Raw genomic sequence first — 23,797 nt, forward strand, 5'->3', positions numbered from 1 at the left:
ATTTAGGAGTGTGGAAATTTCACATACATACGTATGACACAAGTGACACCCTATCACCTGACCACGTTCGAAGTCTGAGTCCCGTGGAGCACCCCATTCTGTTCTCTCATAATGTCTAATGACTACTGAGGTTGCTGATATGGAGTACCTGGCAGTAGGTGGCATCACAATGCACCCAATATGAAAAACGTGTTTCTGGGGATGTCCAGATACTTTTTCTCGCATAGTGTATATTTACATCTGTACTCTGCAAACCACTGTGAAATGTATCGCAGAAGGCATGTCCCATTATACCAGTCATTTGGATTTCTTCCTGTTCCATTCATGTAAAGGGCAAAGGAATAACGATTGACTGAATGTGTCTGTGTGTGCTACAACGACCCTTATGTGAGCCGCACACAATAAGTTAAGTATATTCTTAGAGTCACCATTTAAAGCCAGTTTTTGATGCCTTGTTAGTAGGCTTTCTCGAGATAGTTTACGTCTATCTTTAAGAGTATGCCAGTTAAGTTTCTTTAGCATCACTGTAACACTATCCCACGGGTCAAACAAACCTGTGACCATGACCACCACTCCGATTATACATTTGGCTTGTTCTGACTTACCAACTACTGTGTACAAGGTGGGAGGAGTAGTAATCCAGGATTGTGGGACATGTGACCAGTCCCTCCAGACGTTCCACGAGCAGCTCCTCATTTGGCCTCATGAGAGAGATTAAACCCGTTCCAGTGACCGTAACTCATAAAAAGCCAAGGTGGCACCAGGAATGGAATCTGGATCTTTTGGCATCAAAGGTAACAACACTAGCCATTTGGATACTGAGGCAGCAAGGATGTAAATACGAGCCACAAAAGCCTACAGTGTGTGCACTTTTCTGAAACTTCATGGTCGGTCTGTGCCTGACAGACTCAAGCCCAGAATCCCACTTTCCACAGGGAACAGTCTTACCTACTTAGGTAGCAAGGTGCGACTTAGAACCTACCCTCACAGCTTCAGTTCTGCAAGTAGCAACCTCCTCCTCCTCCTTCCCCCCTCCCCAATTATTATTATTATTTAAATGACCTCTAGGCTTTGGCTAAGCCATTTATCTGTAATTTCCTTCCTTCCAGGAAGGGTAGTCCAGCAATGCATCGTGAGCTGTGCCCGTACAGCTCAGTTGGCAAGAGCATTCCCCACTATCATCATCAAAGTTCTGGGATTGAGTCCAGTCCAGTACACAGTTTCAAGTTTGAGTAACTGCTCTGCCTTTGGGATCTTCTATTTTACATGCACACACCATTCTGCTTGACAAATGCAGTATTTTTACAGTACCAACTAGTTTGTATCAAACCACATCACTGCAATTTGAATTCATCTAGTTGCATTTTGTAGGAAAACTGGATTTTGTAGGGCTGTCTCTACTAAGAAATGTTGTGAAACAACCCTTCAGTACATCACCTTCAGAGCCGAGCAAATACTAGATGTGTGTTTAATTAACTGAATTAATTATTTCTGCTTGTATATAAAAAATAAAATGTTAATAGAGGTGCAACTAGAACTTAATGTGAAAACTATTGCCTTTTTTTGTAATGTGGAGATGCACTGTTGACAGCCAGCGTATTCCGGTACACTGCTACACTGAAGGGTTGTCAGCAGTCATCAGTTTTGGAGAATAATTATATGAGATGCAATATACATTATCTGACCAAAAAACATATATAAAAGACATCAGCACAGTAGCTGTGGTGGCAGCTTGAGCTAACAACCTTCAATGAAAGAGATGTATTTGACCAGGCAGTGTTAAGTCAATATTGTTGTGAAGTGCATACAAAGCTTGTCCTGCACACCTTCACTCCCAAACAAAAATGTCGACACACAGACATCTGCAGTGACTTGAACGAAATGCAGGAGGAAATCATCACAGAAGACAAGACTTGGTGTTATCAATATAAACCTACTATAAAGCACAGAAATTGACATGGAGGATCACTGCTTTCAGGGCTACTAAACAGGCATTTAATCTGATATGATGTGTGAGTTGGACAATAAGGAGTCAGTAAATATTAATATGTTGCACTACTCACATATCATGCATCGCAAAACTGAAATTGTAAATACATTGTGGAATAGAACAACTTAGTACACAAAAGAAATACCACCAATGCAAGTCTCTGATTGGGACCTCTACATAGGGAGGGGTGGCTGTTTACCACTAGGCTTTTTTTTTTAAGCCCTCTGAATTATCACGCTCACTTCTAAACACATTTACCCATCGACTATTTTTGCCCCCTGACAGTAAAAATCAGTTTCAGTTGGACTACAGTCTGCGCACATGTAGACTTTGCCTTCTTGTCCTAGACTCATAATGGAATTATGTCCTCTGATGGGAAGAAATTCAACATGCTGCCATCTCAACATAAAACAAGAAACTGGGGCTCCACCATATTAAAAATATACTGCATTAACCACTCTTTCTACAAATTATATGGATACCTAGTTTCAAGCACTGAAGAGTTCTATCATGTACAAGACAAGTCCAAGTGTTTGATGTGACGCTCTGTAAATAGTAGTAATGTACTATAAGTAGTACCAAGTATTTACATATGTAAGTACATATTTTCTTGGAAAAATAGCATTGTCAAACGTAAACTTAAACACCAATCGTTGAATTTCAATAAAAACTACGTTATGGCTAAATAATGATTTACAATTACATAAACAGAAATGCAGTAAGCTGTTATTTTCTTGCACTGGGAGTACTTAATAGATCACTCTCTAGTAGTATTGTTTAGTTCAGTTCACTATCCCTATCTTTTAGTTTGAATGTGAGAGATCAGCACAAGAGTTGATCCCACAATAAGACAACTTCGTTTCGACAGTGTCACTATATACGGGTTATACAAAAGGGTAAGTCCCGAGATACGATATCTTGTCAATGGAATGGCATACACTTAAAAAAAAAAAAAAAAAAAAAAAAAAAAAAAAAAATACACCTATTCATTATGTTTGCGATCTATTATTTGCTTTCCACATGGGGGGAAATGTCTGTGTTTTTCGTTACAGAAAATGAAGAGAGCGTTACATACGTTTGACATACTAACAGCTGATTTGACAATTATATCATACAAGAACATCGCGAACATTATTCGGCTAGCACAAAAGCTGCCGTGTCGACGAAATTCGTTTACCAATAACGAAATATTTACTGAGCTGCACTGGGTTAACAAGTGTCAAGTAGCTTCATTCTGTTGACAAGCGCATCCAGTGTACCAATCCCGGAAAAGCTCCCAGCACCGCAACCTAGTTATCACGTAAACTAGTTCACGCGCCACAGCTTTCTATGTACAACTTTCACACGCAAATGCAGCACTTAACTTACCTTGAGATCGTTCTTGATACCGGCATAGTATTGCTGAAGCTCCGCTTCGATGAGGAACTCGTACAATCCAGGACCTTTGGCAGTTGTCATGTTTGCTCTGGAATGCCGCGGTGCCAGATGTATTATGACGCACGGTTATAAACAGCTCGAGCTATTTCAGTAGCGTGACCAAGCGTCATCAAAATCGTACGTGCACGCCATAGACACACGTCTTTGAATCGGTCCTTATCGTCCTTCCAAATCACTTAACACAAACACTGACGCAGCAGACGTGTTGGTCGGACAATAGTTAACGCTTCGTCGCGAAGTAAACAAACGCACCCGCTTGCAGATAGGCAAGCCTTTCTTTCTTCCACTCCACTAACACGTTATAACAAAAAAAAAAAAAGTTGATATTCACACAAGTTATAAGTACAATTTAGCAACGTCTGTCTCACATCTTCATCGTTCTCACGCTCCTTAAACTCTCACTGTTTAACATTCTTGTCGACAACACAATGAGCAACCTTCGACAAATGCGACCGCACCCAGGTTACCAACCTCGCGGCACAAATATAACCAGGCACCACACGCGGACCAATCTAAACAAACGACTCCCGCTTGGAGCGTCAGCCAAATAAAATAGACGTCTATAAAAGTACAAGCGCCAGTCTCAATTGTGGCAGTTAGGTGAGAATTGGCAGTAAATCTATTCTACGGGCACACGCACATGTTTGTTTACAACTACGAAAGAATTCGTAACATGTACTTTACTTATGAGGCACCGGGAAGTACTAGAAAGACTGCTGATAGCGGCCAGAGCCCTTAAGCACCACTCCTGACAGCATTGGGCACTTACATTGCATCACTCCAGATACGAATCGGTAGTTTAAAGCAACGGTGACCCCCGAGTCGTTTAAGCAGTATAATGTGCCATCAAATATTACAGTGTAATTTGGTACCACACCAACACACTTGCAAAATTCTTAACAAAGTTTAGCAGAAACAAAAGCAAGCATTAGATATGATTTTGGAGAATACTAGCACAGCCATCATTGAATTTCACACAAACACCTTGTGAGAGCGTTAGGAAATCAAATGCCCAATAATCAGATAGAAGATAAGAATATTCCCAAAGATAAGAGTTCAGTATCTACCTCAAGACAAAATTTTATCCTGGACTGCATATTACTTTACATCTTTAACTCACCATAATTGTGGCAGGAATTTGTCTCTATCCTTGCCCATATCCTTAAGGTTGTGCCTGTCTATTTACATTCTTTAATCACTTACGGCAGCTATCTAGAATTTCTTCCTTAATAGTCAATTAAGACAAATATGGGGCAATGGCACACAAGAAAGACTGTAGAAGAGCAGCTACTAGTCCAATAAATATACATAACCCAGTACTAACTTAAGTACCAAGGGTAAAACTCCGGAAAGAAATAATTAGTACTGCTGCACAAATATGAAATGTGACTTGAAGAAATACAGCATACAGATTGGAGAATGAGTGGTGAATAGTTATGAGATGGATATGGGATTCAAGGGAAGAAGAATAGGATTTTAATGTCCCATTGGTGAGATACTCATTAGACATGGAACACAAGCTCAGGTATGGAAAAGAAATAATTCTGGCACTTGGCTTAAGGGATTTAGGGAAGCCATGGAAAACTTGAATCTGGACTTTCATGCAGGGACTTGGACCACTGTTCTCCCAAATTGACTAGAGCATCTTACCAGTGCATCAACTTGTTTGGTAAGGTAATGGCAATTTGAGGAAGACAGAATAAGTCATGTGTATTGTTTAACTAGTATCATTAAGCCTATATGGTGACACCTGTGACAAAAAGAAAGTTACTCCCACAACAGTTTTTAAAATTTTTCTCAATGGGGAGACTGTAGAGAAAGCTTTCAACAGAAAGGGAAAATTAGTTATGTTGTATGCTTATGACAAGTGTGTTCTGTGACACCTGGAAAATTCTGAATACAGTTCTTCATTGCTAGGCCTACTTTGTACACAAAATTCACATTAATGGAATATAACAAAAAATTAAATAATGCTCCACTTAAATTACAAGTACAATGTAGCAATGTCTGTCTAAATCTTTGTAATTCCCACACTCCTTAAACACTTGCTGTTTAAAATTCGTACCAACTACACAATGACTAGCCTCCGCCAAATGCGATCACACAAAGCTTACCAACTTTGTGGCACAAATATAACCAGGTGCCACACATGGACCAATCTAAACATTATGCAATCATAATCATGTATTCTCATGAAACTTCTTAGGAGTAGGTTATTCTAACTGAATTTGATCCATTGTAAATGATGTTACAGGAAGTCTGCAAACATATCCAATGATGATTGCAGTCACAAAGTTATCACATCATTTTTTTATGCTTAGCGCAATATATTTAAAGATTTATTCTCATTTTCAAGAGTTATTCTCAATCAGTGGTTACTGTCAGGCAAATGTAGCATCACACAAATTTCAATGATGTGTGACACAAGAGTTGTGAAATGTACACACAGGCGACACCGGTAGTTGAGGTTGTACATGTGCAATGCAAGTATATGCAATGATACTATATGGGCAGCACAGGTATATGCAGTGAGACTGTATAATTACAAATTAAAAATTTGAAAATTGTGATGAGATACAAGTGAAATTGGCGAATGTTTGTAGTGTCCTTACTTCATCTATGACAGTAATTAGACTTCTGTTCAATGAATTTAAAGATGGTCAAACAGTCTTTTTTGATAGCAATCACTGGATATACACAGGAAATGTGGTTGCTGTAGAAGTTGTTGAAATAGTCCACGATATGGTTCTCAATGACTGTCAAATGAAAGTGTGCGAAATAGCACGTCATATGTCTACTAATGTAAACAGCAATCAATATTTTGCACAATAAGTTGGTGACAAAAAAATGTCAACGCAATAGGTGTTGCAGTTCCTGAATAAGTGGGCGTGGCTTTCAATTTCAGAGCTGAAATTGGAGTAATTTAAGCGGAATCAGAAAGTCTTTTTGCATCAAACCATCACCACTGATGAGACGGTGAGACCTGGATTTATCTTTATATTCCAGCAACTAAGTGATAATCAAGACAATGTGTTGTTTCCTGTGAATCTGCTACAAAGAAGGCTATATCAGCCGTAAAAGAAATAGTGACAATTTTTTGGGATGTGAAAGATTCCATACTACAGACTTCCCAGGGGGAGGGGGGGGGGGGGGGGGGAATCAAAAGATACCACAAGTGAGTGAGATACTGGATGGTTCACACAAGAAATTAAAGGAAACACGGGACCATTTGATGAACATGAAATCACTGCTTCACAAAGATAGAGCACCACCATATTCATCTGGAGATGTTGCCACAAAATAGATGTGTTACAAAATGCTGATCCACCCTTGCATTCACCCAACCTGCCTCCCTGCAACTTCTAATTCCCAAAGATCAAGAAATGTCTCACAGGTAAAAAATTGTCCTCACATGAGAGGGAATCACCAACACAGAGGCATATTTTAAAGAAAGCTCAAAAACACTTTTTAAGGATTAAAAAGAATGAGCGGGACATTGTGGAAAGGTATATCCCTGAAATGGGACTCTGTTGAAGAATAAATAATTTGATTTTGGAAAAAAAAGGCATCTTCTTTTGTAACACTGGTATTTTTGAATTGCATAGTGAGCATTGGGTAAGAGAGGCAAAGAATGCTCCATCTGCACTGTTCTCCTTGCGGCAGTCTGTGAGATGGGCAGAGTTCACTTCCTCCACTCCCCGCACAGCCTCTCTCAGCGGTTGGGAAAAGGTTTACTGACTGGAACACTCACAATCTCTTACTGAGTCTAAACTTGCGCATGGCACTTAAGAGCAATCTACAGGGACAGTATTGAGATGATGATGATGATGATGATGTAAACAACTGAACAAGTCAGAAATGGCAAAATTACAGAAAGGAAAAAAATATGCGCATACAATAATTACGATAAATTACTACAGAAAAGCTGCAATAGGGTCATCATTTCAACAGAAGAACAGCAAGTTCGCAAAAATTTAAAGGAGAACTGAAAACTGCTTTTAGTTTTCACCATACCCTTTCCTTGACTTTACCCACCATCTATTGATTATCGGGCAGTCTCCACTGGGGAGGGGTTGTTATTATTATTATTATTATTATTATTATTATTATTAAATCTCAAGTGGAACACAGATATATGAAAGGAGGCTGATAGGGTGTGGTTGTTTTCTTTTTTAAAACAAAGAGAGTGAGATGAAATGCACATACAACTCATAAAGTGCAATACCAGCATAATGACACAAATAGAAACAGTGGGTTATACAAGGCTCATTTTGCAGCATAAGTGTCAGTCTCAAATTTGTTAATGTTCTGTTTTACTTTTTCCATTTCACAGTTTTATAAAAACGAGATGTGTAGAACCCTACATTTGAGTGGCTGGCACACAAACTGTCAACAAAAGAATTTTTCATACTGCTTGATAAACACAAGGAGTCTCATATATCCTTAAATCACTTACCTGGTACACAACTCTGCCTTTTAAAAAAGGGAAAAATATATAATTACCACAGACAAAGTGCAATACTCAAAGAACTTTTCCAGTACAGGGTTAGGACATACAAATCAGGAAAAGGAAGGATCACTCACATTTACATTTAGCTATTACATGAATAAAATACAAAAATAACAATTCTTTCAGCTTGACATGCAAAAGTAATGTGAATGTTCAGTCCCTGGCCATTTAGATGGACAGGAAGGAACACACAGAACTGATTATACTTTTAAAAATACATGGAAATTCTGTTCATAACATAAATACAATACATAACAATTTACCAACATTTTATACAGGGTTCTGGTAACAGGAAAATAATTCAGCAGAGGAAATTATTGGGCCACTATAGAAAATTGCAACCATTCCTTAAAAAAAGAAATTAATACAATTCTCTGCCAATCATGAATGATAGCTTCACTGATATGACACCGATTAAAAGATTCCACAAAAAAGATTGGAAAAAATTGCAAAAGGATGCATTGGGTGAAGAACCCAGTCAGTCTTATTCACAGCGCAAGACCAGTAAGTTTTCTTTGAATCACAATGGAAATCGGTATGAAACAGAAACTAGACAAAAAATCATAATACATATTTCTCTTAAGTACACAGAATGCTGGTGGACACAAGTTAACCTGTATTAATAATGTTTATGGCTAAGCACTACTATGATGCAAGTCTACAGAAAGCACAGCAGAAACTGAAAATAACAGTTCTGGCAGTGCACAATTGACTATCTTTTTCCATGTCAAACTTGTATACTCCATAGGGAAAGTTATTTCTCAAAAATATTTTTACTAATTCAAATCAACAGTTTTGGATCAGGACAGGCAATGTTTACAGATGTCTATATAATGTTGAAAGTTTCCCGAAGGCAGTATATATCCCCTGTAGATCTCTCACTGCTGCAGATAGTATCATATTTCCACAATTCAGAACTTAGATTTCATATGTCGAAAACAATTACTGTAGTGTTATTCATTTCAGCAGAAAGTTGCCGATGATGTTCTCATGTTAGCTGCTATAGCGGAATGTAGTTTCACAGGCAAAGTGCAGTCGGACTCTCACATTTTGCAATTTATTTCATAGAAATTAAACAGTGAGCTGCAGAAAGGTAAGCTTTTAGAACAGCAAAAGCAGTAAGGGAAACAATAAAGCAACTGTGTACCTTATCCGATGTTTTGTAAGAGACATTTCTCAGAACAAGTGAGACATATCCTACCTCAATACCTCATCATCAACTCCAGTACCCCCTTCCTATAATTTGGATTAAGGCCAACTTTATCACAAAATTTTCGTTGTTATGTTCATTAATCTCTCATTGCTCATAATGCATTGTGTTGGTCACAGATATCAACACGACCTGATCAACACACGTTTCTAAAGGAACACTCCCATTTACATGATCAAAACGATGCTGTCGCCCCCACTCAACCCACAAAACACACACACACACACACACACACACACACACATGCGCGCGCGCGAGGCGCACTCAAGCTCATCCATGCGTGCGCCAGAAACATTGTCACAATGGAAACTCTGAACTAAAGGAAGACACTTTTCAATACTTTTCTTTACTTGGTATCAAAAAAACAGGCTGATGCCACCCCTCTGCTCCATTAGGTCTCAGTTAATATAAAATGTTTTAGTAGTAATGCAAGATGACCGTGACAGAAAATATTCTCAAAGCACACTAATCTACATCTGGTGCACCACTGATTGTCTTTGTGATGGATTCTTCAAGACACATGAAAAGATAAAACACCAGTGCTCCCTGCTTCGAAATTATGACGTAAATCCTCCGGCAGTGGAAGTAACGTAAACAGGGTAGCAAATATCAGTTTCTGTAACACTGCAGGCTACTTGTACAAATTACATAGACCCATATCCACTCTCATACTCTTCCCATTTTCTTTAAGTACACAACTTCACTTCAAACCTTCCACCACCTTGTTCTCCATTCACCCTCTCATCCAAGTAACAACGAAGGGGGAAAAAAATCACTATTCATGTTGTATAAAAATTATAATAATAAAAATATTTGAAAATGGCTTAAAATGCATCTTGAAAGGAAAATTAAAATGATGTGTAGGTAAACTACTCGCTCCTGAAAAGAATATTTCCATGGAATCTGTGCATGTAGAAAGAAAACTAAAAAATGCTACACAGTGGGATCCGATCTTGAGTGTCAGCTATGTCAGACAGCCAACAAGTCAGACATAACACACATAAATTCACATTCAGTGTCCCCAGTTTTACTCTTATTTGTGCCCATTTATCATTCTGCTCCATGTGTTTCCTCTTTCCCTTAACACAGAGCCACATCCTGTGCATTGTCAAAGCCTGCAATAAAAATGAATGAAATGGCAGACAGTCAACTAACAAAGAAACCCATACTGAGCTACGCAGTTCTAAAGGAAGCACATTGTATCCCAAAAACCTACACAAAGGCCACAAGTTCCTGAAAGGTGAAAAATGATATGTCCTTACTCTATACTGTTAAATATACATTAATGCCTAAAAATTATTGGCATGAAAAATAATCACTAATTTACAGCATCCCTGCTTGAGATCAATGCATGTTTCTTTCCAACACAACCTTACACAGCAAAGTTCTGTACACCCCAATTAATGAACACTGCTGGTATTCTCTTATGCTCCCAAGAGCATTAGATGCAAATTCATATGCAAATTGGCCATACTTTTGAGAAACGATTGTGATTTCTCACTTTGGGGTACTGTATAAACAGGAGCACTACGACCAAGAGAAAAATGAATAACTGCAGAAGCATGTTTGTGTCACTCCCGATACCCTGATTCAAACACAAATGCAAGGCAGCCGCACATTTTCTTAGGACCATTGCCTTTTAGATTGAATTTAGAGAAATAAAAAATGTATTTTCAAATTACGCTAACAGCTCACAACTGTGCTTCAAGAAGCTAAAACACTTTCTGATTAGTGCTGTCATCGATAACTGAAAATAAGAACTCATTTTATTTTAAAAGTTCAACACAATCTAAATTTCAATAATACGTTGAAGTTGGCACCTCCCCTCCCCCTGGTGATGCCAATACAAATATTGTTTTTTCCACCCAGGTAAAGAGGAGACGAATCATTTACACAACAACTCTGTTAACTGATTGTGAAATTTCATGTGTGAAAGTCTTCAGAAAATTAGTCCAATTCCCATTTGCTCTCTCACCCCACTTCCTAACTTTCCAATCTGAAGTTTCTTAATCTATGTTTTCATGTTCAGTCATCTTCCTCATTTGAGGTACTTAATGCTTACAATAATGGCTTCCCTTTGGGTTACAGTAACCATATGAACTTATCTCTGTTTCAGTGCTCTTCTTGCTTACTTGGCAAAAAAAGTGTGGAATATTTTGCAAAAATAAATCATTATACAAATGTAAGTTTCTGTACTCCTCTCATGATAAGATCTCACCAAATCACCAAAAAATAAGGAAAGGTAACAGTAATAATAAAAGAACTAAATGGTCAAGTGAGGTGCAACACTGCAAGATGAAAGCTTGTACAATGCACAGTGGAAAAAAATAATTTCTCACTTTCAGACTTAAACATAAAGATACATGCTTTGCTTCCATAGGTAAATGTGGGCCATTTAGGAGGAGCTTTAAGATCAGTTAGCATCTGGTGAAGATTCCTATACTTAGGGTTCTGTAGTTAGCCCTAAGGCAAGTGCAGAAGTGTTGAAAATTTCTTCATCTACTCAAGGCACATCTTATTACACTACCCTACACTACATAAGGAGGCTAGACTGGCAGTGAATGGCTGGCCAAATCACATTCTCAGTGTGTGGGCACGGAACAGTGCAGATGGGTCCATTCCCAAAGCATCAAATAAGCACGACTGTCAGAATTTAAGTGGTTTTTTCTTCTTCTTTTTCAATTCAGGAAATAATTTCCCATAGGAGCAGAGGAGGTCACACCACAGACAGTCTTGTAGTGTATACACATCACTCGAGAACACTAACGTAATATTCTTCCGTGCGTCCTTAATAATTTGAATAGTTTTACAATTCCCTATATTGCAGTGACAAACCTCCTGTAGGGACAAATGGCCAACCCTATCTTTGCAAACAAGTCACCGACGAATAACTGATACCATCAGGGGTGGCCGTCCGACAGAGCCGCAGCTGACGGGACTCCGATCCACGTTCAGTCCTCACTGTCCGGCTCCGGCTGCGGACTCTGTCAGAAGCCTCCACCTCCCCTCTTCCCAGCTCCACCCCTCATCGACCCCCGCCCCCTGGACGAATACCGACCTCCGCGGCCACCACCCCGCCCGCCCCCTCTCGTGTCACCGCGGTAGCTGTTAGGAGAGCGGCCCCGGTAGCCACCGGATCCGAGGTCGGCCCCGCTGGTGGTGCTGTCCCTCGGGCGTGGGTACGGATGTGGGAGGAGGCCACCTCCTGCCACCCTGGGTCCGCCAGTGGGGGGTGGCCAGTCGTGACCGGCGTCTCCTTCCGGGCCGACGTCCTCGCCGCCCTCGGAGGGTGACCCCGGATAGCCGTCGTAGCCCTCGTCCCTGTACCTGGGTGGTGGTAGCTTGCCGGAGCCTAACCCACCACGCCGATATTCCGCACGGCCGTAAGGCTCGTAGTCGGGCAGAATGGGGCTCCTCCCTCGCTGGTCGCGGTCGTAGGTCCGCACCGATCCGCTGCTGCTACGCTGCAGGTACGGCTGCAAAGAGAAAAACAGTTGCAAATTAAATGTTAGAAACTATGAGAAACCATTGCAACCTAAATAAATAATAACTGACATCACAAGAATGTATTCTATAGTGTCACAAATACCGATGGTAACATTGACGTCTTTCATGCCAGAGCAAAGTAGACATCTATACATTTATATTTTAGTATATCTAAAAACAAAGATGATGTAACTTACCAAACGAAAGCGTTGGCATGTTGATAGACACACAAACAAACACAAACACACACACAAAATTCAAGCTCTCGCAACCAACGGTTGCTTCATCAGGAAAGAGGGAAGGAGAGGGAAAGACGAAAGGATGTGGGTTTTAAGGGAGAGGATAAGGAGTCATTCCAATCCCGGGAGCGGAAAGACTTACCTTATGGGGAAAAACGCTGACGGGTAAGTCTTTCCGCTCCCGGGATTGGAATGACTCCTTACCCTCTCCCTTAAAACCCACATCCTTTCATCTTTCCCTCTCCTTCCCTCTTTCCTGATGAAGCGACCGCTGGTTGCGAAAGCTTGAATTTTGTGCGTGAGTTTGTGTGTCTATCAACATGCCAACGCTTTCATTTGGTAAGTTACATCATTTTTGTTTTTAGATATATTTTTCCCACGTGGAATTTTTCCCTCTATTATATTCATATCATTTATATTTTAGTGTATTTACATTACCACTATTTCAAAATATTCATTAATTTTTTATTTCTTTCTGTTCTGTGTGTATTTTACAAAATCATGATAAGACCTATAGTAGTTCTCTAATGACGTGATATTTTACAGTGCCAATCAGTGTGTCCTTTTAGCCGACAGACAGCAAACGTGTGAAGATGGGATCTGTATTGTCAGGAGTCTTGTGGTGTTTCAGACCAGTAACACTGGGCAACAAAAAAATAATTTTTGAATGTTTCGAGCACTTCATGAGGCAATTCCCACTAATTTTGGGTTGAGAAAAACAAATATGACAATGAAAATTTTTTATTAGCTCTAGTTTCTCTGATATACACTAGGTGGAAGTATTACATATTAACGGATTGAGAGAAGGGGGATACATTTTAATTACATACATGCTAACAACAATGAAAGTGCATTTGATTTTTTTAACTGGTAATTACATGCTAAGAGTTCTAAATTGCTGGAAAAATACTTTGCAGATGGTCGTGTCTGAAGAGAATCGTGTGGTGACCTACTGACTTCGTCGTCTTTTAGCTTGCCTCTTGTAATGGAGTTCCACAGAATCCCTACACAAAGACCAACAGTAATCCGCAAGCATTACTTCATTCCAATGGCCCTGATATCTTTGTTCCATAACAGAAATGTCCTGATGGAATCTTTCACCATGTTCATCACTAACAGCTCCACAATTAGGAGGGAAAAAGTCTAGGTGGGAGTGGAGAAAATGGATCTTAAGGGACATGTTGCATCCAAGGTTACGGTATTTTTGCAGTAGCACTATCACCAAATGCTTGTAGTTGACATCTCTTTTGTTGCCTAAAACTCCATGAACAACACCCTTGAAGGCTTCCCAAGCTTCATTTTCTTTCCGCTCCAAAACTTGGTCAAATGCAGGATCCTTTACAAATTCTCTTATTTGTGGTCTGACAAAAATGCCTTTCTTAACTTTTGCATCACTTAATTTCGAAAATTTCTCTCTTATGTACTTAAAGGCCCGTCCTTCTCGGTTCATAGCTTTGACAAAGTTTTTCATCAAACCCAGCTTGATATGCAGGGGTGGAAGAAGAACGTCTTTTGGGTCCACAAGAGGCTTGGCAACGACATTTTTCTCACTAGGGTGAAGATTTCTTGCAGGCCAGTCTTCTTTAATATAATGCAATTTCCTATCTCTACTGTCCCACATACATAAGCAGCAATGCTTTGTGTCACCCAGTTGCATTCCTAAGAGTATGGTACTGACTTTTAGGTCACTACAGATTTTTCATCTGTGTTCATGATATTTAATTGAGTCCAAGAGAGCTGTCATATTTGCATACGTCTCCTTCATGTGAACAGCATGACCAACAGGAATAGATGAAAGAAGGTTCCCATTGTGAAGTAACACGGCTTTCAAACTAAGCTTGGAGGAGTGTATAAATAGCCTCCATTCAGTTGGATCATGGTTCAAATTCAAAGATTTCATCCAGCCATTAATGTCGCAGCAAACAACAAGATTATTTTTCTTCTCAAAAAAGGGAAGCAGTTCCACGTGATGTTTTCTGTACTGTGAGATTCTCACATCACTTTGGAGAAGATTCCATTGCTGTAGTCGAAACCCAAGAATTCCTGCATTCTCCTTTAACAGGCCAAGGTCTCTAATGAGATCACTCAATTCTGCTTGACTCAGTCTATGCGGTTTATCATCTTTTCCCTCAAAATAAGGGTCATGGGATATGGAAGGCTTGTTTGGTTCTTCTTGTTCCACACTGTCTTCATTTTCTACTTCAAACACACAATTTTCGGGTGGAGTAGGAACTGGTAAACTATCCGAATGTGGAATGGGTCGAATAGCAGATGGAAAATTCGGGTACTGAACTGTTCTTTTTTTCTTCATAGACAATCCTGACTTTATAGGTGGAGTCAGGCAGAAATAGCAGTCATCTGTATAGTTTGTAGGCTCCCGCCAAATCATAGGCACAGCAAAAACCATAGATTGTTTCTTGTTTTTCAGCCATTCTCGCAGTGTAACTGAACATGCGTTGCAACATATATGTGGAGCCCAAGATTTATCCTGGTCCCCTACTTTCATACCGAAATAAAACTGATAGGCAGTCTTTACAAGAGGCATCAGATTGCGTTCCTGTGAGGAAAATGTTATAAATGTTATTTCACCACAAATATAAGTTATTCACCATATTTACAAATTTTTGTGGCATTTTTACAAATTTTACACTAAAAAAGCACTTGCAAACCAGAAATTTTGCATTAATTTGAGTAGAAACTACATGTAATTCACAGTCACAGCAACAGTATCTACATTTATGACTTACAAATAGCTGAAGAGCATTTGTATTTTGTTATTTGACAGGTGTGCCAACTCCTCCCCCCCCCCTCCCCCCAAAAAAATCCCTCTAAATTTAAAATCTTCACTCTAAAATATGGAATGTCACTTTATCTTCCAAACAAGAGCTAATCTGCCATTTTTATGGTGATTTTTAAATTCAGCAGATAGAAATACACTCCTGGAAATGGAAAAAAGAACACATTGACACCGGTGTGTCAGACCCACCATACTTGCTCCGGACACTGCGAGAGGGCTGTACAAGCAATGATCACACGCACGGCACAGCAGACACACCAGGAACCGCGGTGTTGGCCGTCGAATGGCGCTAGCTGCGCAGCATTTGTGCACCGCCGCCGTCAGTGTCAGCCAGTTTGCCGTGGCATACGGAGCTCCATCGCAGTCTTTAACACTGGTAGCATGCCGCGACAGCGTGGACGTGAACCGTATGTGCAGTTGACGGACTTTGAGCGAGGGCGTATAGTGCGCATGCGGGAGGCCGGGTGGACGTACCGCCGAATTGCTCAACACGTGGGGCGTGAGGTCTCCACAGTACATCGATGTTGTCGCCAGTCGTCGGCGGAAGGTGCACGTGCCCGTCGACCTGGGACCGGACCGCAGCAACGCACGGATGCACGCCAAGACCGTAGGATCCTACGCAGTGCTGTAGGGGACCGCACCGCCACTTCCCAGCAAATTAGGGACACTGTTGCTCCTGGGGTATCGGCGAGGACCATTCGCAACCGTCTCCATGAAGCTGGGCTACGGTCCCGCACACCGTTAGGCCGTCTTCCGCTCACGCCCCAACATCGTGCAGCCCGCCTCCAGTGGTGTCGCGACAGGCGTGAATGGAGGGACGAATGGAGACGTGTCGTCTTCAGCGATGAGAGTCGCTTCTGCCTCGGTGCCAATGATGGTCGTATGCGTGTTTGGTGCCGTGCAGGTGAGCGCCACAATCAGGACTGCATACGACCGAGGCACACAGGGCCAACACCCGGCATCATGGTGTGGGGAGCGATCTCCTACACTGGCCGTACACCACTGGTGATCGTCGAGGGGACACTGAATAGTGCACGGTACATCCAAACCGTCATCGAACCCATCGTTCTACCATTCCTAGACCGGCAAGGGAACTTGCTGTTCCAACAGGACAATGCACGTCCGCATGTATCCCGTGCCACCCAACGTGCTCTAGAAGGTGTAAGTCAACTACCCTGGCCAGCAAGATCTCCGGATCTGTCCCCCATTGAGCATGTTTGGGACTGGATGAAGCGTCGTCTCACGCGGTCTGCACGTCCAGCACGAACGCTGGTCCAACTGAGGCGCCAGGTGGAAATGGCATGGCAAGCCGTTCCACAGGACTACATCCAGCATCTCTACGATCGTCTCCATGGGAGAATAGCAGCCTGCATTGCTGCGAAAGGTGGATATACACTGTACTAGTGCCAACATTGTGCATGCTCTGTTGCCTGTGTCTATGTGCCTGTGGTTCTGTCAGTGTGATCATGTGATGTATCTGACCTCAGGAATGTGTCAATAAAGTTTCCCCTTCCTGGGACAATGAATTCACGGTGTTCTTATTTCAATTTCCAGGAGTGTACATGTAAATTTACTATTTTTAAGCCCGAAACATTTTCATTGTTGTCCAGTGTAATTAAACAAAAGCATAAAAGAAAATTTCTAATTGAGTTCTGCAATTAGCATGACATAAATGTTTATTGGTCTTCGATAGCTGACTGATGGCCAATTTCATCTGTTCATACTGATTTTATTTGTATTGTACACAGCCAGAGAGCACTAGATGGGGCTGCAGACAGTAAAAACTGTAGTGTAAGACATAGATTGGAATAGGTCCAACAAACAATTGAGAACAATAGGATGCAAGTGTTACTTTGAGATTAAGAGGTTTGCACTTGAGAGGAATTCAGGGAGGGGCTGTATCAGTCCCAACAGAAGGCTCTTGGAAAAATAAATAAATAAATAAAAATTAAAAAAGTGTCACTCAGTCAGACAAGTCAATAGATGTATCAAGCATTCAATAAACTATTACACAAGAAGATTTATTCAAAATAAAGTATCATAGAAATTAATCTTTTTACTTGATGTCAATTTATTAAGTTACAACAGTGAGGATGAAAATATTGATAATTCTTCTGGAGAAAAATAAAGTAATGGAAAAAAACATAATTATGATAGTCACAGAAGATAACCTAAATATCCATTATATCAATGAATTTTGTTTTACAAACGTGGGTGATCAATGACGAAATAATATACTGCTATCCACATTGCATCATTTCAAGAACCTACAGTTAGAAAAATTAATCAAAACAAAAGAAGACAATGTTACTAAGAGTTATTTATATGACTGCCACAGAAAATAATCGTATGTCAATGTATGAATTTCTCTCACACTCTTAAGAATTCCAATATGGATGAACTAATAATCCAAAATGATGAGGAACACCCCAACTCACTGTTCATGGTAAACAGCTGGTTACAAGCTGCCAATGAAATCAACAGATAGACATCCTTTTAAGGCTTCGAGAAGGGATGGGAAAGGGGGAAGACAGCGTTTTACCAGTCCAAAATGACAAAACAAGGTTATACAAGGTGTAACCAACCTGTGGCCACTGGCCATTTTCAGAATAGTTATTAGAAACATTCGGTAAATTTAGCCAGCTTCTTGATGCATCACACTTATTGCAACACACAACCAAACTATCACCTTTTACCTAACCAAGATCTCGGGTTACACTGCAGGTTGGTCTGTCACCACAACTTTCCTTCCAATAAATAACTTCATGTCACATCACAGTTATTGGCTTCACCGGCTCAGAACCAAAGTGAAGTTTTGAATTTCACATTTAATAAATCACTCAAACAGGAGGATTGTACAGACATTTTGTTGTTTCAATGTCACAAAGACTTCCATATAAAGAACAAACTAATAGGCACCCTGCTGTAGAGAAGCCAATGGCACTGGCCCCTTACTTTGCTTGCATTTATCAAGACCTGTTGCCCAGCAGAAAGTCCCAAGCAAGACACATGACTCCTGTAGATAAGAAGGATAAAAGAATGCAACCCAGAATTACAAACCAATATCCTTGACATCAATTTGCTGCAAAAATCTTCACCACATTCTAAGTTCAAATATAATAAATTTTCTTGAGAGAGAAAAGCTTCTGTCCACAAATCAATATGTATTCAGTAAGCATCGCCCGTGCAAAACACAGTTTGCCCTTTTATCACATGATAACCAGAGAACTGCATATGAAAGGCAACAGGCAGATCACACATCCCAGAAAGCATTTGACGTGGTGCTCCACTGCAAACTATTTGTGATGTCTGAGCATAAGGAACAGGTTCCCAGATATCTGAGCGGCTCACAGATTTTTTAAGTAGTAGAACTCAGTACGTTGTCCTCAATTGCGAGTATTCGTCGGATACAAGTGTGTCATCAGGTGTGCCCCCAGGGAAGTGTTATAAGGTCACTCTTATTTCCTGTATATGTAAATGACGTGGCTGACGCAGTGAGCTGCAATCTGCGGTCGTTTGCTGATGATGCTGTGGTGTACAGGAAGGTGTCATCGACGAGTAACTGTAGGATACAAACTGCCTTAGACAGACTTTGTACTTAGTGTAATGATTGGCTGCTTGCTCTGAATGTAGAAAAATGTAAGTTAAAGCAGATGAGTAGGAAAGAAAATCCTGTAATGTTGAAAGACAGTATTAATGGTGAGCTGCTTGACAGAGCCAAATCAATTAAATATCTAGGTGTAACTTTTCTAAGTAATACGCTATAGAATGAGCACTCATGAACAGTAGTAGGGAAGGAGAATAGTTGACATCAGTTTATTGGGCTAGTTTTAGGAACTTGTAGTTCATCTATAAAGGAGACCGCATATAGGACACGATGAAGTGCAGCCTATCAACCTAATGCAGACATATGGCTACATTACAGTCCAGTCTGTCACTGTGACCTTTATCTCGAACAAGAGGGACCTTTATCTCTAACAAGAGGTAGAACACATCAAAGCTATGATGATGAAAATTTAATGAAGCCCTGAAAATATCAAACTACGAGGGCCGTTCAGAAAGTAACCTCCGGTTGATTTAAAAAAATACACCAAGTTAAATAAAAATATTTTAATATATACATCTTACAACTACATCTTTGCACTATTTTTCTACATAGTCTCCATAGCGATTGAGGCACTTATCGTATCTCTTCACAAGCTTTGAAATTCCTTCTGCATAAAAATCACCCGCTTGTGCCTGGAGCCAGCCTGTGACCGCATCTTTGAGCTCTTCGTCGTCATCAAACCGCTGTGACCCGAGCCATTTCTTCAAATGCATGAAGAGGTGATAATCACTTGGTGCCAGGTCTGGGCTGTAAGGTGGACGGTTGATAACGTCCCACTTGAAGGACTCGAGAAGGGCCGTTGTTCTGCAAGCAGAGTGAGGACGGGCGTTATCGTGCAAAGAAACGATACCGGAAGTCAGCATACCACGGCGTTTGTTCTGTATAGCCCGTCGTAACTTTTTTATTGTTTCACAGTACACGTCTTGATTAATGGTCATACCACGTTCCATGAATTCAACCGACAACACCCCTTTGGCATCCCAAAACACCGTTGCCATCAGTTTTCTGGCAGAAAAATCTTGCGAGGCTTTTCTCGGTTTGGTAGGCGAATTTGAATGTGCCCACATCTTTGATTGTTCTTTTGTCTCAGGGTTCATGTACGTAATCCAGGTTTCGTCACCGGTCACGATTCTGTTTAACAGTGGTTCTCCTTCGTCCTCGTAACGTGACAGAAAGTCTAATGCAGAGGCCATTCTTTGAGTTTTGTGGTGGTCGGTAAGAATTTTGGGCACCCATCGTGCACAGAACTTACGGTAACCCAATCTTGCTGTCACTATCTCGTACAAGAGAGTCTTAGAAATCTGTGGAAAACCAGTAGACAACTCCGACATTGAGAAACGTCGATTTTCACGAACTTGTGCATCAACTGTCTGAACGAGTTTGTCAGTCACCAATGATGGTCTACCACTCCTCTCTTCATCATGAACGTTTTCTCGTCCACTTTTAAATAAACGTACCCATTCACGGACAACTCCTTCACTCATAACTCTTGGTCCGTACACGGCACAAAGCTCACGATGAATAGCTGCTGCAGAATATCCTTTGGCTGTAAAAAACCTTATGACAGCACGCACTTCACATTTGGCGGGGTTTTCTATTGCAGCACACATTTCAAACTACCACAAAAACTAAACTAGCGCAGGTACGACGTTCACTCGACCACGGCTTGATGCCGACTGACCTGTTGAGTGCGTGAACGCACAGATGGCGTCGCTACTCCCCCCAAAACCCGCACTGTGACCAATCGGAGGTTACTTTCTGAACCACCCTCGTATTTCAATTTTAGCACTCTAAATGCAATGTCTCCTTTGCTGCATATTATCAATTTACCATAACTATGCTCACATTGGCTTCATGGTAACATGCATACCCATCCAAGCATACTGGACAAAAAATTAGACACTGGCCCAAGACATCACACTAATACCACATAACACTACCTCTTGCCTCGATAATGACCCCATTTGGCAAACAAGAGGGTCCACAAGTTTCTTCGTGTATTCCATATCTGGCTCATTAGCCACACCCAAAAGGAAGGAATCGGGTGGTGACGTATCCAGCGAGTGCAGGGGCCAGGGACCTTTTGTAATTACTCTGTCTCCAAATATTACATGTATAAGTCATAGGGAATGATGTGCCATATGAGCAGTAGCATTGCCTTGTTGGAAAGATGAATGACTCATCTCATTTTCATTCAGCAGGGCAATAATGGATAAATTATGTGGGGACATCAGAAGTAACAAGAGTATAGAAAAATATTGACATTATAATACGCGCTCATGATATGCCAACACACAAATTTTCTCTCACTTCAATGGCATTTCTCTTAAGGAATGTGGATTTTATGATGACCACTGTGCAGTTGTGGTGCCTCAAGTATTGGTCAAACTCTCAGGATCGTGGAGGGCTGATGTATTGAGCGTAAGTGTCAAATATGCTTACAAAAGCCAAATGAATCTGTTGTAGTAGAACATTATCTTGGCAGCAGTCATTCTATAGAATAAAACAACAACAAGATTCTGGCATGAACTTCAAGCTATTGGGAGAGTGTTACTGAGGAATCAGTTGAGATTAAATAAGGAAGTGATCTTATGTATAGAAATGCAGGTTTTTGGCTTAAATTCTGAATCTACTCCTGTTCTTCCCCGGATCATAAGGATGGAGTTAATGCTACCTCAGCTATTAATTATTACTATTCAATATTGATAACTTCTGACATTTATCACCTTTGATTGTGTACTGGTGATAGTGTTTACCCTGTGTGTTTCTTTTGCCTTTCCACATACACTCTGCATACCAAGATTTTAAATTTCCTAGCACAATGCTTTCTTATTGCATATTTGCCTCGAAAATGACAGGGATGGCACCTGTCAAAATATCGTCGGTTGTTGACGTTGTCACATAGCCACATTCCCGTAACTTACTTGGAAAAGGTTATGACCTGTACCCCATGTTATTCAATCTGTATGTTGAGGAACCAATAATATAAACTAAATATACATTTGGAAAAGGAATACAATGCTGAAAGGAGTAGATGAATTTTCCTATTTCGGGAGCAAACTAACTGACGATGGCAGAAGTAATGGCTCTACAGTATATTGCATAGTAGTAATAGCTAGAAAATCTTTTCTGAAAAAGAGAAACATTCTGATGTAGAATAAATGTCATGAAGTCTCTTCTGAAAATATGTGACTTGGAAACAAAACATGAATGATAAGCAGTTCAGACAAGACAAGAATAGATGCTTTCAAATTACAGTGCTATAAAGAATACTGTAGGTCAGATCGGTAGATAGGACAGGTAATGAAGAGAGACTGAATCAAATTAAGAACAGATAATTATGACATGACATAATTATAAAAAATGAATCAGGTGATAGGATGCATCCTAAGGCATAAAGTAATACACATTAAATTGCTGTCCCATAAAATCGTACTGACAATTTTCTCATTTTCTAGTTACATAGCTATTAGTTAAACAAACTCATTTAAATGCCTATTGTATCTTTGAATCTTCTAATTTTCCCATTTGTATGTTAATACTTAACATGTAATAAACTTATATTTTACCATTACACATGTGTCTATTAACAGGCCCTGTGCAAGAAGTCTGTCAGTCAGCGCTCAGTAGCCTGAATGCATAAATCTATGTTAGTCTGGGCCTAACAGTGAAATCAAGTACAATCTGCATTTCACTGCATAATTTTTGTTAATGGCGCATTATCGTTCAATCAGTACAGATGTTATCTTATTATTTTATTCTAACAGCCTGTGTTCAATACTCAAAATGTGAACATTTATGTGACGTTATTGTAAAGCTACTATTCGTTATTGGTATCACCATTTGAGAAACTCTGTCAAGTCACTCAGAGATTGTGTGAAGTGCTGACCATTGATATATTAATTCTTAAAATTACAAAATACAAGCTGATAAAGGTCGGTTTAGAGCAATACATGCAATGAATGAAACAAGTGAACTTGAGTGTCTTGTGCTAGTAAGCCGTTATTTACTGTGAGTGAACCTGCTAATTAGCTAAACAGGTTTCTCTAAGGTGAACTTCAACAAGAAGCTTGAGGCAACGTAAAAGGTCAGTAACATTATGACGAGTCCATAGAGTGAGCACCTGTGGAGTAGAAGGTCGTCCATCGTCCGAGCCATTGTCCGCTCCCCAGCGCCTCTTCCGTGGGCCTCCAGGGACAGGTGCGGGTCCCCCACCCCCACTGGGTGCCCACTGCTGCCTCATGTCATGGTCCTCCACCGGGCCGACGTCTCGATATCTGGATAACAACACAGGTCATAAGTTGTAAATTTGTAATGATATCTCCGTTTTCCAGGAACAAGGAAAATATCTGTTGGTATATTATTCTGTGAACTTGAACAGAGAGATGTAATCTATCCTACAACCCCCCCCCCCCCCCCCCCCCCCAGCACACCATGAACTTTGCCGTTGGTGGGTAGGGTTGTGCACCTCAGCGATACAGACAGCTGTCCCATAGGTGCAACCACAACAGAGAGATATCA

General features: G+C 40.5%; 2 protein-coding genes across 2 annotated transcripts in view; both read right to left on the reverse strand.

The window, feature by feature from the left end:
* Window positions 1–3,778, reverse strand: part of LOC126212752 (uncharacterized) — a 408,628-nt gene extending 404,850 nt beyond the window's left edge. The window contains exon 1 of the mRNA XM_049940160.1: window positions 3,359–3,778. Coding sequence (XP_049796117.1) covers window positions 3,359–3,448 — 90 coding nt within the window. The 5' untranslated portion in view covers window positions 3,449–3,778. The remainder of the gene's footprint in view (window positions 1–3,358) is intronic.
* Window positions 3,779–12,134: 8,356 nt separating this feature from the next.
* The window catches only part of LOC126212753 (pre-mRNA 3' end processing protein WDR33), a 183,996-nt gene continuing 172,333 nt past the window's right edge, over window positions 12,135–23,797 (reverse strand). The window contains exons 15-16 of the mRNA XM_049940161.1: window positions 23,400–23,553; window positions 12,135–12,623 (exon numbers count right to left, since the gene is read on the reverse strand). Of these exons, the coding sequence (XP_049796118.1) occupies window positions 12,135–12,623; window positions 23,400–23,553 (643 nt within the window). The remainder of the gene's footprint in view (window positions 12,624–23,399; window positions 23,554–23,797) is intronic.

Source organism: Schistocerca nitens, chromosome 11 (genome assembly GCF_023898315.1).
Source record: "Schistocerca nitens isolate TAMUIC-IGC-003100 chromosome 11, iqSchNite1.1, whole genome shotgun sequence".
In the NCBI taxonomy this organism is placed as follows: domain Eukaryota; kingdom Metazoa; phylum Arthropoda; class Insecta; order Orthoptera; family Acrididae; genus Schistocerca; species Schistocerca nitens.